The 11,888-nt window shown below is 42.2% G+C and overlaps 1 protein-coding gene across 1 annotated transcript; it reads left to right on the top strand.

The window, feature by feature from the left end:
- The first annotated feature begins 1,538 nt into the window (after window positions 1-1,538).
- On the top strand, window positions 1,539-11,426 carry tcaim (T cell activation inhibitor, mitochondrial). Its single transcript, XM_084726019.1, has 10 exons — window positions 1,539-1,588; window positions 4,566-4,698; window positions 4,853-5,003; window positions 5,382-5,637; window positions 6,248-6,370; window positions 7,792-7,889; window positions 8,959-9,050; window positions 9,141-9,373; window positions 9,454-9,585; window positions 9,865-11,426. Exons 1-10 carry the CDS (start codon window positions 1,554-1,556, stop codon window positions 10,088-10,090), a joined length of 1,479 nt encoding a protein of 492 aa, XP_084582145.1. The 5' UTR covers window positions 1,539-1,553; the 3' UTR covers window positions 10,091-11,426.
- Window positions 11,427-11,888: the final 462 nt, after the last annotated feature.

Genomic DNA, 11,888 nt, shown 5'->3' with positions numbered 1-11,888 from the left:
ATATTTATTCTTCTCATATTCAAACCTTTTGTCTGCATTTTAGTAGCCAATAAGGTGATCTGGTCACAAACAAACCAATGAAAACCAGGACATACAGCTGAGAAACAAAACGCTGCTCAACACACATTTTGTAGTAAGGATGTTAATGATTAATCATTAATCAAATCATTGCTGTTCAGAATTAAACCAATTAAAAATGTTTTCATTTTGACATTTTTTGCCTATTTTTTGAATAAGAAGAATGAGGGGAAGACAACATGTTTTATATCTTATAAATTATTAATGATTAATGAATTGTTTGCCTTTTCAACTATTGGTTCAAAAAAAACACATAAAATTTGCAATAGGTACCAGTAGATACCACTAGTCCCTGCTTGGACACTGATTGGCTGCACCACTTTCAGTGCGAGGATAACTTGAAACCTGGCTAGATTGATTCTTCTGTGATCTTGCAAATCCATCTTTCTCACAAGGTAATACGGTAATCTTATGAGAAAATCTTTAAACAGGAGGAGGGCGGAAGAGAAGAGAAAAATATGGAACAATCCTGGAAAAAATGAGGGTTGACAGATATGCCACAGACCACTTTTAAAAAAACAACAAATTTAATACCATAAAACTGAAATTTTAATCTAACCAAAAACATTATTCACTTTCAGATGTTTTAGTGAATATTCGGGTACAAGAGGTGCAGGTCAAGAAAGCAAACAGATTTTGATGTTACATTTCTGTTTTTGTGATCTTCAAAGGGCTGGAAAATAGCTGTATGGGAAGCAACCCTGGGAGCCAAACAGTCCCGGTCTCCCCTATTCGCTCACTTCCACTGCTGGTCTGCAGGCAGACAGTCCTCCAGTCCAGCAGGTGGCGGAATAGTCCCGCTGTTTCGACAGGAGAATAAGTAGAAGGTAAATCCAAACAGAATCCACCAAAGAAGAAGACGAAGAAGAGGAAGAAGAAGAAGCGAGAATGAGCCAACACAGTGGTACTATGGTGAGGGCAGACATTCACCTCTGTGTTTGTCCTCAGAGGTCCATTATTAAGAGCCTGACGTGTAGTTTAGCGCAGTAACAAGTAACAGACACAGTTACCACAATGCTAACACGCTAATGCTAGCTACTGTAGCCAGGTGGAACTGTGTTCTGTCACTGAGAAGAAGTCCGATTAAACAAGGCTTAAGCACCAACGTTAACCTTCACTGACCTGCTGCCAGCTCCTGTAGTAGTTTGAGTTAGGTTAACTGTTGTGCTCCACTTTGATATTAGCTTTGAAGAGCTGTCAGCGTGTCAGTAGTTGACTTGCAGAGCTAACGTTAGCTGACGCAACATTTGAGCACAAAGTAACCTGAGTTGTCTAATCCTTCCATATAGTTGTGAATGTGTTTGCTATCAATGACTATGACACTGATGTCAAGCTGTATTGGCAGTACATTCCTCCTGTTTGCCTCTAGAATGAATCAAACTCTGCACTGTGCTGGTGACTGTGGTTGACTTTGTTTTGATATCAGGACTACTGATGGACCTGCCACAGAGGACATGAGACAAGCAGCATCAGCTATGTCTGTCAGCTCCCTCCTGAGACACACCATCAGGTAACACTGCTGTCACATGTTGCATGACTGGACTGTGTGCGTGGTGTTTGTCCAGGCTGTGTATTGGCACAAATCTGGTACGATACGTATCACGATCAGTGTTTCCACTATCCTGGTCCTCAGAGCTCAATGACCTGCATGTTTCCCTGCTCAAACACACCTGATTCACATGATCAGCTCGTTATCAGGCTTCATGCCATCAGGCAGAGGCTTCCAGCTGATCATCTGAATCAGGTGTGTTGGAGGGCGGCAGGCCCTGAGGAGCAGGATAGGGGAAACACAGCCGATACATATCAGGAAGGGTTACAATTAAATTTTGATGAAGTGCTATCCAGTAAGCAAGGTGATATAGTGTCATAATGTCTTTATTAAATCCACATTATACACACTATAACCACATAACCACAACAAACATAACAGCTCATCTCTTTAAATTAACACTTAAGTAAATAAGGTAGAGAAACAAATTGTTATTGCATACAACAGACATAAAATCATACACAGAATTATATATCAATCACAATTCCTCCAGAAATCAGATCAACTCGATCCTTTCATATGTACATGCATGCATAATCCTTCATAATGAACATAAATCCTTCAGTGATATACACCGATCAGTCATAACATTATGGCCACCTGCCTAATATTGTGTTGGTCCCCCTTTTGCTGCCAAAACGGCCGTGACCCGTCGAGGAATGGACTCCCCTAGACCCCCGAAGGTGTGCTGTGGTATCTGGCACCAAGATGTTAGCAGCAGATCCTTTAAGTCCTGTAAGTTGTGAGGTGGGGCCTCCATGGATCTGACTTGTTTGTCCAGCACATCCCACAGATGCTCGATTGGATTGAGATCTGGGGAATTTGGAGGCCAAGTCAACACCTCAAAATCTGTTGTGCTCCTCAAACCATTCCTGAACAATTTTTGCTTTTGTACAGTGCATTATCCTGCTGAAAAAGGCCACAGCCATCAGGGAATACTGTTTCCATGAAAGGGTGTACATGGTCTGCAACAATGCTTAGGTAGGTGGTACGTGTCAAAGTAACATCCACATGAATGGCAGGACCCAAGGTTTCCCAGCAGAACATTGTCCAAAGCATCACACTGCCTCCGCCGGCTTTCCTTCTTCCCATAGTGCATCTTGGTGCCATGTGTTCCCCAGGAAAGCGATGCACACACACCTGGCCATCCATGTGATGTAAAAGAAAACATGATTCATCAGACCAGGCCACCTTCTTCCATTGCTCTGTGGTCCAGTTCTGATGCTCACGTGCCCACTTTTGGTGGTGCACAGGAGTGGACAGCATGGACACCCTGACTGGTCTGCAGCTATGCAGCCCCATACACAACAAACTGTGATGCACTGTGCATTTTGACACCTTTCTATCAGAACCAGTATTAACTTCTTCAGCAATTTGAGTAACAGTAGCTCATCTGTTGCATCAGACCACATGGGCCCTCCTTCACTCCCCACATGCATCATTGAGCCTTGGACGCCCATGACCCTGTCGCCAGTTCACCACTGTTCCTTCCTTGGACCACTTTTGATAGATACTGACCACTGCAGATCGAGAACACCCAACAAGAGCTGCAGTTTTGGAGATACTCTGATCCAGTTGTCAAGCTATCACAATTTGACCCTCGCTCAAATCCTTACGCTTGTCCATTTTTCCTGCTTCTAACACATCAACTTTGAGGACAAAATGTTCACTTGCTGCCTAATATATCCCACCCACTAAGGTGCCATGATGAAGAGATAATCAGTGTTATTCACTTCACCTGTCAGTGGTTATAATGTTATGCCTGATCGCTGTATTTATCCATCCTGTGTTTTCACATATTAAATTCCAAGAAATAGGCCACAAAAAACATTTCACATTCCCTGCTTGATAACAGTTTTACATTGCAGTGCATATTGTTTTTTTTTAAATCTAATTTTAGGAAAACTGCCATAATATACACACCAGCATATGCATAAAACATGAGCTAAAAAAGTTAAATATGCAATCAGAGCTGTGATGATAACATAAAACATTGCTATCTTGAGTCATGTTTAAATCATCAACCATCTTCGTTGTGATTGCCTGTTTTAAAAATCCACCTGTGTTGTGATTGTTTTTTTTTTAAAAAACCTTCTGTGTTGTGATTGGTTATTTGTGAACCACCTGTTTGTTTGTTTGTTTGTGTGTTTTTTGTTGTTGTTGTTACTGGCGTCAAAAACACCTCTGCTGTAATTTGGTATCTTAACAGTTGGAGGTGGGTTTTAAAACAACCAATCAGAGCACGTGTGGTTTTGAAACAGCCAGTCTCAATGCAAGTTGGTTATAAAACAACCAGTCACATCCTCGAGGAGAAATTTCTGAGACAGACATGGTAAAAATATAAAGGTAAGGCAGGAGATTGTTCTGAAGTTGCAATGAACGTCAGAATCATGATCTACTTCTATGACAACAAGCACGCTCTCTGAAACTGCACAGCCTACAGGATTCCACTCCATGGAGTCAAAAGTGATGGCTTTTAAATCAGTTGATCCTCTGCCAGAGTAATGCACTACGTTGCAGTGATATACAGTTAACTCTAACACCCTCACCACGTTTGTCCCTTCTGAGAGAGCTCCCTGCAATTTGTCTTAAAATAATGTTGAAAATTTCTCACAGTCTGTTGGAGTTTCTTATTCTAAATTTTGACACTAAGATTTTTATTTTTACTGTAAATGTATAACAGCTCCAAATATTGCTCACCGGTCTCCTTGATTACTAATAATCTATATCAGCCCTGAAAAAGTATATCAGTCATCCCCTGGTTCTGAGGGATGTAGCCCTACTGAGTCAGACTCTTGAATTCACCTGAAATGATTTGTCAATTTACAAAATAGTTGGTAATTAATGATCTACTAATCTACAATAACATGATCCCTGTCTCCTTCATACAGATTGGTATAATTGTATGTTATATGTATGTATGTTATGTGTTTTTCAGGCTGGAGAGAAAATACTTGGCCACACATTTAGTCCAACAGAGAGCTCTGTCTGGGGCAGAGGCTGTCAATGCACTCAGACCCTTTTATTTTGCAGTCCACCCTGACTTCTTCGGTCAATATCCCAGAGAACGGGTACGTCACTGTGTATCATGAATTGTTTAGCCATTCATAAATCCAAATAAATATAATATTCTGTAGTCTGATGTGAGGGGTTCCAGAGCTGTGTGTCTGTAGTTTTATGAGTGAGTGACTGTAGTAATGAACAATATGTAATGTCTGTATTCAGGAGGTGAATGAGAACTCATTAAAGAGGCTAAATGGATATCTGGACAACCTGCAGAAGCCTGGCTTGCGCTCCCCTCAGCCAATGAAGCTCACCTTTTATGTCAGGGACACAAAGGACAGCAGTGATGTGCAGCCAGACCTCCTCACCTCAGGTACAGTTTCCATTAAAGGGATAGTTAACCCAAAAATTCAGAAAATTCAGTCATTATCTACTCACCCTTATGCCTATTGAAGGTCCATTAGTCCACAAAACACCACTGGAGTCAGAAATCAATAGAATAAAAACATCAAGTGCCTCCATACTGCCCTTCTGGTGTAATCCAAGTCTCATAAAGCCCCAACATGCCAAGTTGACAAAAATGTTATTTACACCATGTTTTTAGCCAGAATTTGTGGACTAACAAAATAAATCCGACCTTCAGTTGGTATAATGGTGAGTAGATAATGAATTTTCATTTGTGGGTGAACTAGCCCTTTAATGTTGCTCATGATGTTTGTGAGTTATCTAAAACTTCCTGCCTGGTTCTCAGGATTCCGCTCGGTGAGTTTCACCCTGCAGACAAACGATGTCTTGAGCACAGTGATGAACGTTTTGAAGTCCTGCAGCCTGCCGATGGAGCACATGAGGGGACTGACCGCAAATACAGAGACGGCCAAACATCCGCCTGAGGCAGGGGTGCCTTTTTACAGACCCATCAAATGGGACAAGAGCTACTACAGCTTCACTGGCTTCAGAGACCCTGAGCAGGAGCTGCAGCAGGCCAGGAGAGTGGAGCCCACACTCAGGTTAGTACCACTGGTCACCGACATCATCCAATATTCCAATATGCTCCATTAACCAAAGTGATCTACAAATGTTAACTAAACTTTCAGTAACATGCTGTAAAGAGAGGTCTGTCACAGTTACACAGATGAGCAGCATATGTGTGTGTGAATGAGTGAGTGAATGAGTGAGTGAGTGAGAGAGAGAGGGGGAGAGAGGCTGACCCAGCATTTTCTTTTTTTCACCTTTTCATGTTGTTCAGCCAAAGACAACAATCAAAAGGAGCTCCTCTTCTTTCTGTCAAGTGTTCTCCATCATGTTTTCCAGGGCATATGTGGAACATGTCTATATGCAGACCCCCACTAGTATCTATAGAAGCACAGATGTGGACTGGAGTGTGATGAAAGCTTGACTGAGTATGTCTGCTGTTTGGAGCTGAGCACAGTGGAGAGTATTTGGATTTTTGAGCTTTTTCACTGGAGAGCAGCTTGATGAGGGCATTGAGGGTGAAGCACAACACTAGTTGGCTGTAAAAACAAAAGACTGATCTGCACAGAGCTGCAGAGTTGATGATAATTCTGTGTGTTTGTTACCATGAAAGATGTGCTTTCATTCTGCCTTTATCTTTGTCAGCTTGTGGCTGAGAAACAATGAGCCTGAAGCAACAAAGAAGCACAATGCAAGTCTTCCACGGAGAGAAGAGCTGAATAGACTGAAGAAGGAGCTGTGTCACAAGTTTCATCTGGCTGATATCAGGTACACTCAGCTCCTCTGTTTCTGCTACAGTGGGTAAGACCCAATCCCAGTGTCCTCCCTCAAGACTGAAGACATGAACCCTCACAGACTTCAGCTGACATCACCTGCAGTTGAATGGGAGGCTGCAGGGGGTCAGAATGGCACACATAGGAATAGGACAGCACTTTTCCAACATACCAAAGTGATACAAATTGCACAAATACATGTAAAGAATATAAAATGAAAATGTTACAAGACAGATACATAACAAGAAAATAGAGGCCTACACATGTACACAAATATAAATATATTCAGTCAGAGGATTCAGGGAAAAATGTTCCATAATGTTTTAAAAGCTTTGTACTTATACTTTGTATTGTTTAAATGGGCAGTTCACCCCAAAATCAAAAATACATATCCTCCTATTACCTCCGGCCTGTAGTGCTATTTATCTATCTAGATTTTTTTGGTTCTGGTAGATTTTGCTGTGGCAAGAAAGCTGTTCCTGCCTTGAGCACCACAAGCTGAGTGCCATTTAGTCCCGTAGAAGTTTTTACAGCCGATGTCATCGAAAAGCTGCGGGCACATTTCAGCAACAGAATTCCCCCTGTCATCCGGACAAGTTATCAAACTGCAAATGCTGAAATAAACATTTTACTAGCACCAAAATCACCAAAGTGTCTGGTTGTTGTGTATATGATACGTTAGAATCAATATTCCAGTGGTCGACTGAAGTTGTTCAGAATTCCAACAGGATCACGACTGTTTCAGAACAATTGGCCGTGTCAATGGCCACAAGCTATTAAACGTGTTGACTGGACTGAGGATGTGATCAAAACTGCTCATATTTACAGCACCCACTGACAAGCTGTTGTGGTTCACCATACTTCCATTGCCAAAATGCACATGCAGCTTTCATTGTTTACAGACTGTAAAAGGGTCTTATACATTGGAGAGAAGGCAGACATCTCTTCAGCCGATATCTACAAAACTCTGCAACGGCCAGGAGAAAAATATGTATCTTTGATTGAACTGTCCCTTTAATAAAGTGTTTTGTCTAAGAGTTTGTGATTTATTTGTGAAGAGTTAGTGTTTAAGAATTCAGAAAGGGTAAGATCTTGGGTAGTGATTTAATATATTTCTGTTTGTGAATAAAAAAAACTTTGCATATAGAATAATGCAAAAAATGAAGAGTGCCCTCATCTACAGACTTTATGAAAAACACAGGCCATCAAATCCTGTGGGAGCTGCTAATAAGTGCTAACAACAGTGTTGTTTACCTGAACATGTGTGAACAGTCTGATGAGCCTTGTTCTTGGCCGGTCCTGCCTCTGTACGTCTAGTCATGTGGGGACTGTTGAGCCTTATTTCAAGGCTGTGTATCAACCAATAAGAAGCTGTGTGTATATTGCTGTGATGATGATGTCAGCTGTGTGGTGCAGGTGGCAGCGCAGCTGGGGAGTGGCCCACAGGTGCTGTCAGCTTCAGAGTCTGAGCCGACTGTCACAGCAGAACCCCGAGGCCCTGATCAACCTGCAAGGTAAAATCAGACAGCTGTATGCACTCACAGCTGAACTCTGTCCATCTGTCTCTCTGATCAAAGTGTTGATTTAAACAAATGGTTCCCTGGGGAACCACAGCTCCTGTGTATGTGCCATTTCTTGCTGCCTCTTCCTCACATCTGATTGGCTAAATGTGTGGTCACATAGAAGAAGACATCCTTTATGAATCCCTCTAGTGTAAATGAACTTTTTCAATCTGTTGTTATAGACACAGTGATTATGTGTTGCTCTCAAGACTGCAGAACTACCCTCACTACTGTGCATGAATTGTGGTGTGTGTGGATTGAGGGTGTGTTCAGGTCACCTCATAGTTCCCTGTGAAGTAGACTACACAGTGTTCAGCCATGTTAAGAAAGATTCCAAACTGCAGGCAGCAAAACACGCTCAGTTCAAAGTGAACTGTCAACTGTACAGAGAAGAACTAAACATCTTCACTTTGCAGGAAGTTGACAAGCAGGATTACCCATCAGTCATTACGCCAGACACAAACAATGGAGCTCACAGAGGAGTTTTATATCTGAGATAGTTTTATTTATATTTTATTTTTAATTAAAAAAAATATTAATTTAATCAATTAATTAATTTGATAGTAATTAAATATTGTTATAGTAATTTTCTCTATATAGTTTACATTTGTTTGTAAATATTCTATCTAATGTTACCAGTACATGTGTGAGTAACATTTCAGGGTGGTCCAAGTAGAGGAATTTTGTAAAGGCAAGTTCCTTTAACTGACATTCCCTGTAAAGGGAGCAGAGTTAATGTACACTGTGGAACTGAACACAGCTTGAGATGAGCTCTTGACCTGGGGTGTCATTTCTAACTGTTGCACACGCACAAAAAGGGCTTGAAGTGTGTGTTGGCCACTTTCTATGTATAAATTAGGATTTATAAAGGAAAATAAAACTTGATGAGGAGCCACTTGTAGAGTGATCCATAAGCATCTCCTAATTTGGAAAGATAAAAAGATCAGCAGCAGAACAGACTGATGTTGATGTGTGATATTGGTGAACTTGCCCTTTAATGTGCTTGTCCACCGTCCCTCAGGACACACAGTTGTTTTTGCTGACCAGTCAGGGATGAACGCCTCTGGACACGTCATGCTGGGGACCATGGACGTTCACCATCAGTGGACCAAAGTAATGCAGCTGTGGTGCTCCTGCTGTCACATGTTCTCTGTGTCCCTCTGTGTCCGTCTTCTGATCTGTCCTCTGCTCATGTGTCTCCAGTTGTTTCAGCAACTGTCCAGCTATCGCAGCCTGCACCAGCAGACAGAGTGGCTGAAGGAGAGGATCAGCCTCCTCTTGGGTGGAGCTCTAGTGATCCATGTGGAGAGACTGGGACCAGTCCAGCCAATCACTGAGCACTACAGCACCCTCAGCACCTTCCACAAGAGCCTGATGTCCCGACGGCTTCGCCTGCACCCCCGCAGCCTGCAGGGGCTCACCATGCTGCTGGAGAAGTAAGCTGTCACATGACCATTGACATCACACACTGCTGTGTACTTTGATTAAGACATTGTTTTGTTTGCGTCAATGACAGCGACCGCTCCACCCCCAGTCTTCATGAGACGGGACACTTCATCATCCCCACCAACTGTGACCCTCCTAAGCTGCAGGTCTTCCTGCAGAGCCACGCCACCGAGGCCAGACAGCGCACCCAACGCAAAAAACAGTGAGTCAAACGTAACAAGACCCACAATTCTGTCAGTTAAATCACTGTGCTTTTTTAGCTGCGTCATTGTATACAGAGTGACACAGGAGCACAAATATTTGATTATTTTTCTAACATTGTTTAGCCTTCAGTGCTTCATTCAAAGGGTTTGATGTTTAAAGACTGCATGGCAGAGCTTTAAAACTACATATCCCAGTAAACTACTGCCTGATGATCTCTGCTGCTCATCACAGACTCATCACAGGTTTGTTATGGACTCATATGTCTTTGTGTGTCCAGGCTGCAGGCGGAGGAGGAGGCTGTGGTGAAGCAGTGTCTCCAGAATCTGTCTCTGAGGAGTCTGACCAAGGAGCCCAGCGTCAGCTCCAGTCACATGATCTCATGTTGTAGGAGACTGGTGGAGCAGCGGTCCCCCCTCATGCAGGGCCTCCATGTCTGTGTCTCCCACTTCTACTCGGTCATGCAGGACGGGGACCTGTGCGTCCCCTGGGACTGGAAGAGCTGAGCTGGAGTGACATGGCCTGAAGTTGCAGCATTCTCAGGCAGGAAAGATGTCTTTTTAGCAGTTAAATGTTATTCAGGCAGCAAATAGACATTTCACAGAATCAGTTGTTAGAGATCAGGTGGTCACAGCAGATTTCATATCTGTTAGTTCTCAGAGGAATTCTCTGGAAAACAAAAGTCTGTGGTAAGCAGTATGGCTTCATCCATAAGATGCACTTTATCCCCTTACTGGGAAATCCAAATAGAGGAAGATTTAGATAGAACTGGGCTCAGAGATTACCAACCTGGGAACAAGTCAAATTATTCTCAAGAAAGGGAAGAAAATGAAAAATGTTCATTTTCTCAAATGTTTGCATTTCTTCAAAAGTACTGGGGAATTTGACATCTTCAGTAATCAAAATCAAAAGTGTGAGAACCAAACAGTCTTGAGTTGAAACATAATTTGAGATGTGGGGGGCATTACTTGGATCCCAAGCCAGCGTTTGGGAACCAGTGACAGAGGTGCAATATGTCTGAAGCTTTTTTCAGACCAGGGATGAGGCCTTGAAGTGTGCACGGTTTGACCAAGCCAGTATTTTTTGTTTCTGTGTGGAGTGCACTGACGAAGAATGAAATAATGATTCTATAAAAAGCACAATCTGTTACCCAAATGTAAACAAAAACCACCAAAATTCAACACAGTTAGAACCTGCCATCACTGATGGACTTGCACTAGACAGGAGAAGGGTTCAGTAGGCTTCATATGAATCAGTTCATACAATGTGGAGCCGATCACATTTAAAGGCAACTGTTCTTGGCCTGCTGTCACAGAAAGGGACGAGACAGTTGATTGAGAAAACAGCTCACTTATGACAGTGTGAGACTCAGCTGTTCACATGAAAAGTCACAGAGTTAGTGTCTTAGAATGTAAAACAACAATTTATGAGAAAATTCCATCTCCGCCTCCACATTAGCACTTGAATCGTTCCTGAAAAGTTAAACCTGTCAAAGCCTGATGCTGACAAAATTTTGTCCAATCCGACCCTCATTAACATTTTTCAGCCCAAACCTGATCACAGCCCAACATTTTTTTTTAACAAGCTTCCCTCTATGTACCAAAAAGTAGGAGTTGGCAGTGACAGGGACAATACATGGGGGGATTGGAATTGGCAACACCAAAATTGGAGAGAAAAATAAAGGTAAATAGATAAATAAATAAATAAATAAATGAATAAATAAATAAAATACAGCCCCAACTGGATATGAGGCTATGAAATATGTGAGAAATACGGCCTGATCCAAACCTGTTGGCTCCCATTTTTTATTTTATTTTTTTTCTCCCCAGTTTTGTCATTGCCAATTCCAATCCACCCCCCCATGTATTGTCCCTGTCACTGCCAACTCCTACTGTTTGGTACATAGAGGGAAACTTGTTAAGAAAAATAGCGGGCTGTAATTGGGTTTGGGCTGAAATATGTCAATGAGGGACAGGCTCGGGTCAGGTTCGGACAGAATTTTGTCAGGCTTGGGCCTTTTCAGGCTCAACTTTACAGGCCCAAATTAAGTTCTACCCTGCACCCTCTCACCTCCACACAGCTGAATAACTGCTGATCATGCAGTAGGTGTGATCGCCAAGCACTTCATTTGAAGCATAGTGACACTGTTGTAGTATTAGATGTTCATCCTTCATCTACAAGTTAGAGTTTAATTCTATACATGTAAATATACAGTAATTTATGTGATGAGAAAGAGAAATGTGGTACAATAGAGGGGCATTAAAGACTGTCTGCTGTGTTATTCTGTTACACGTGTGATCTAGC

Source organism: Lutjanus erythropterus, chromosome 9, assembly GCF_056507025.1.
Source record: "Lutjanus erythropterus isolate fLutEry1 chromosome 9, fLutEry1.hap2, whole genome shotgun sequence".
Taxonomy (NCBI): Eukaryota; Metazoa; Chordata; class Actinopteri; order Lutjaniformes; family Lutjanidae; genus Lutjanus; species Lutjanus erythropterus.
Note: the sequence above shows the minus strand (reverse complement) of the source record. Positions and strands in the feature narration are given on the sequence as shown.

Bases quoted from the DNA above. Each gene is read 5' to 3' on its own strand.
- tcaim (XM_084726019.1), top strand. From the start codon at position 1,554: ATGTCTGTCAGCTCCCTCCTGAGACACACCATCAG. The intron at 6,371-7,791 runs GTACACTCAGCT...TGTGTGGTGCAG, and splicing joins TTTCATCTGGCTGATATCAG to GTGGCAGCGCAGCTGGGGAG. The intron at 9,374-9,453 runs GTAAGCTGTCAC...CGTCAATGACAG, and splicing joins CTCACCATGCTGCTGGAGAA to CGACCGCTCCACCCCCAGTC.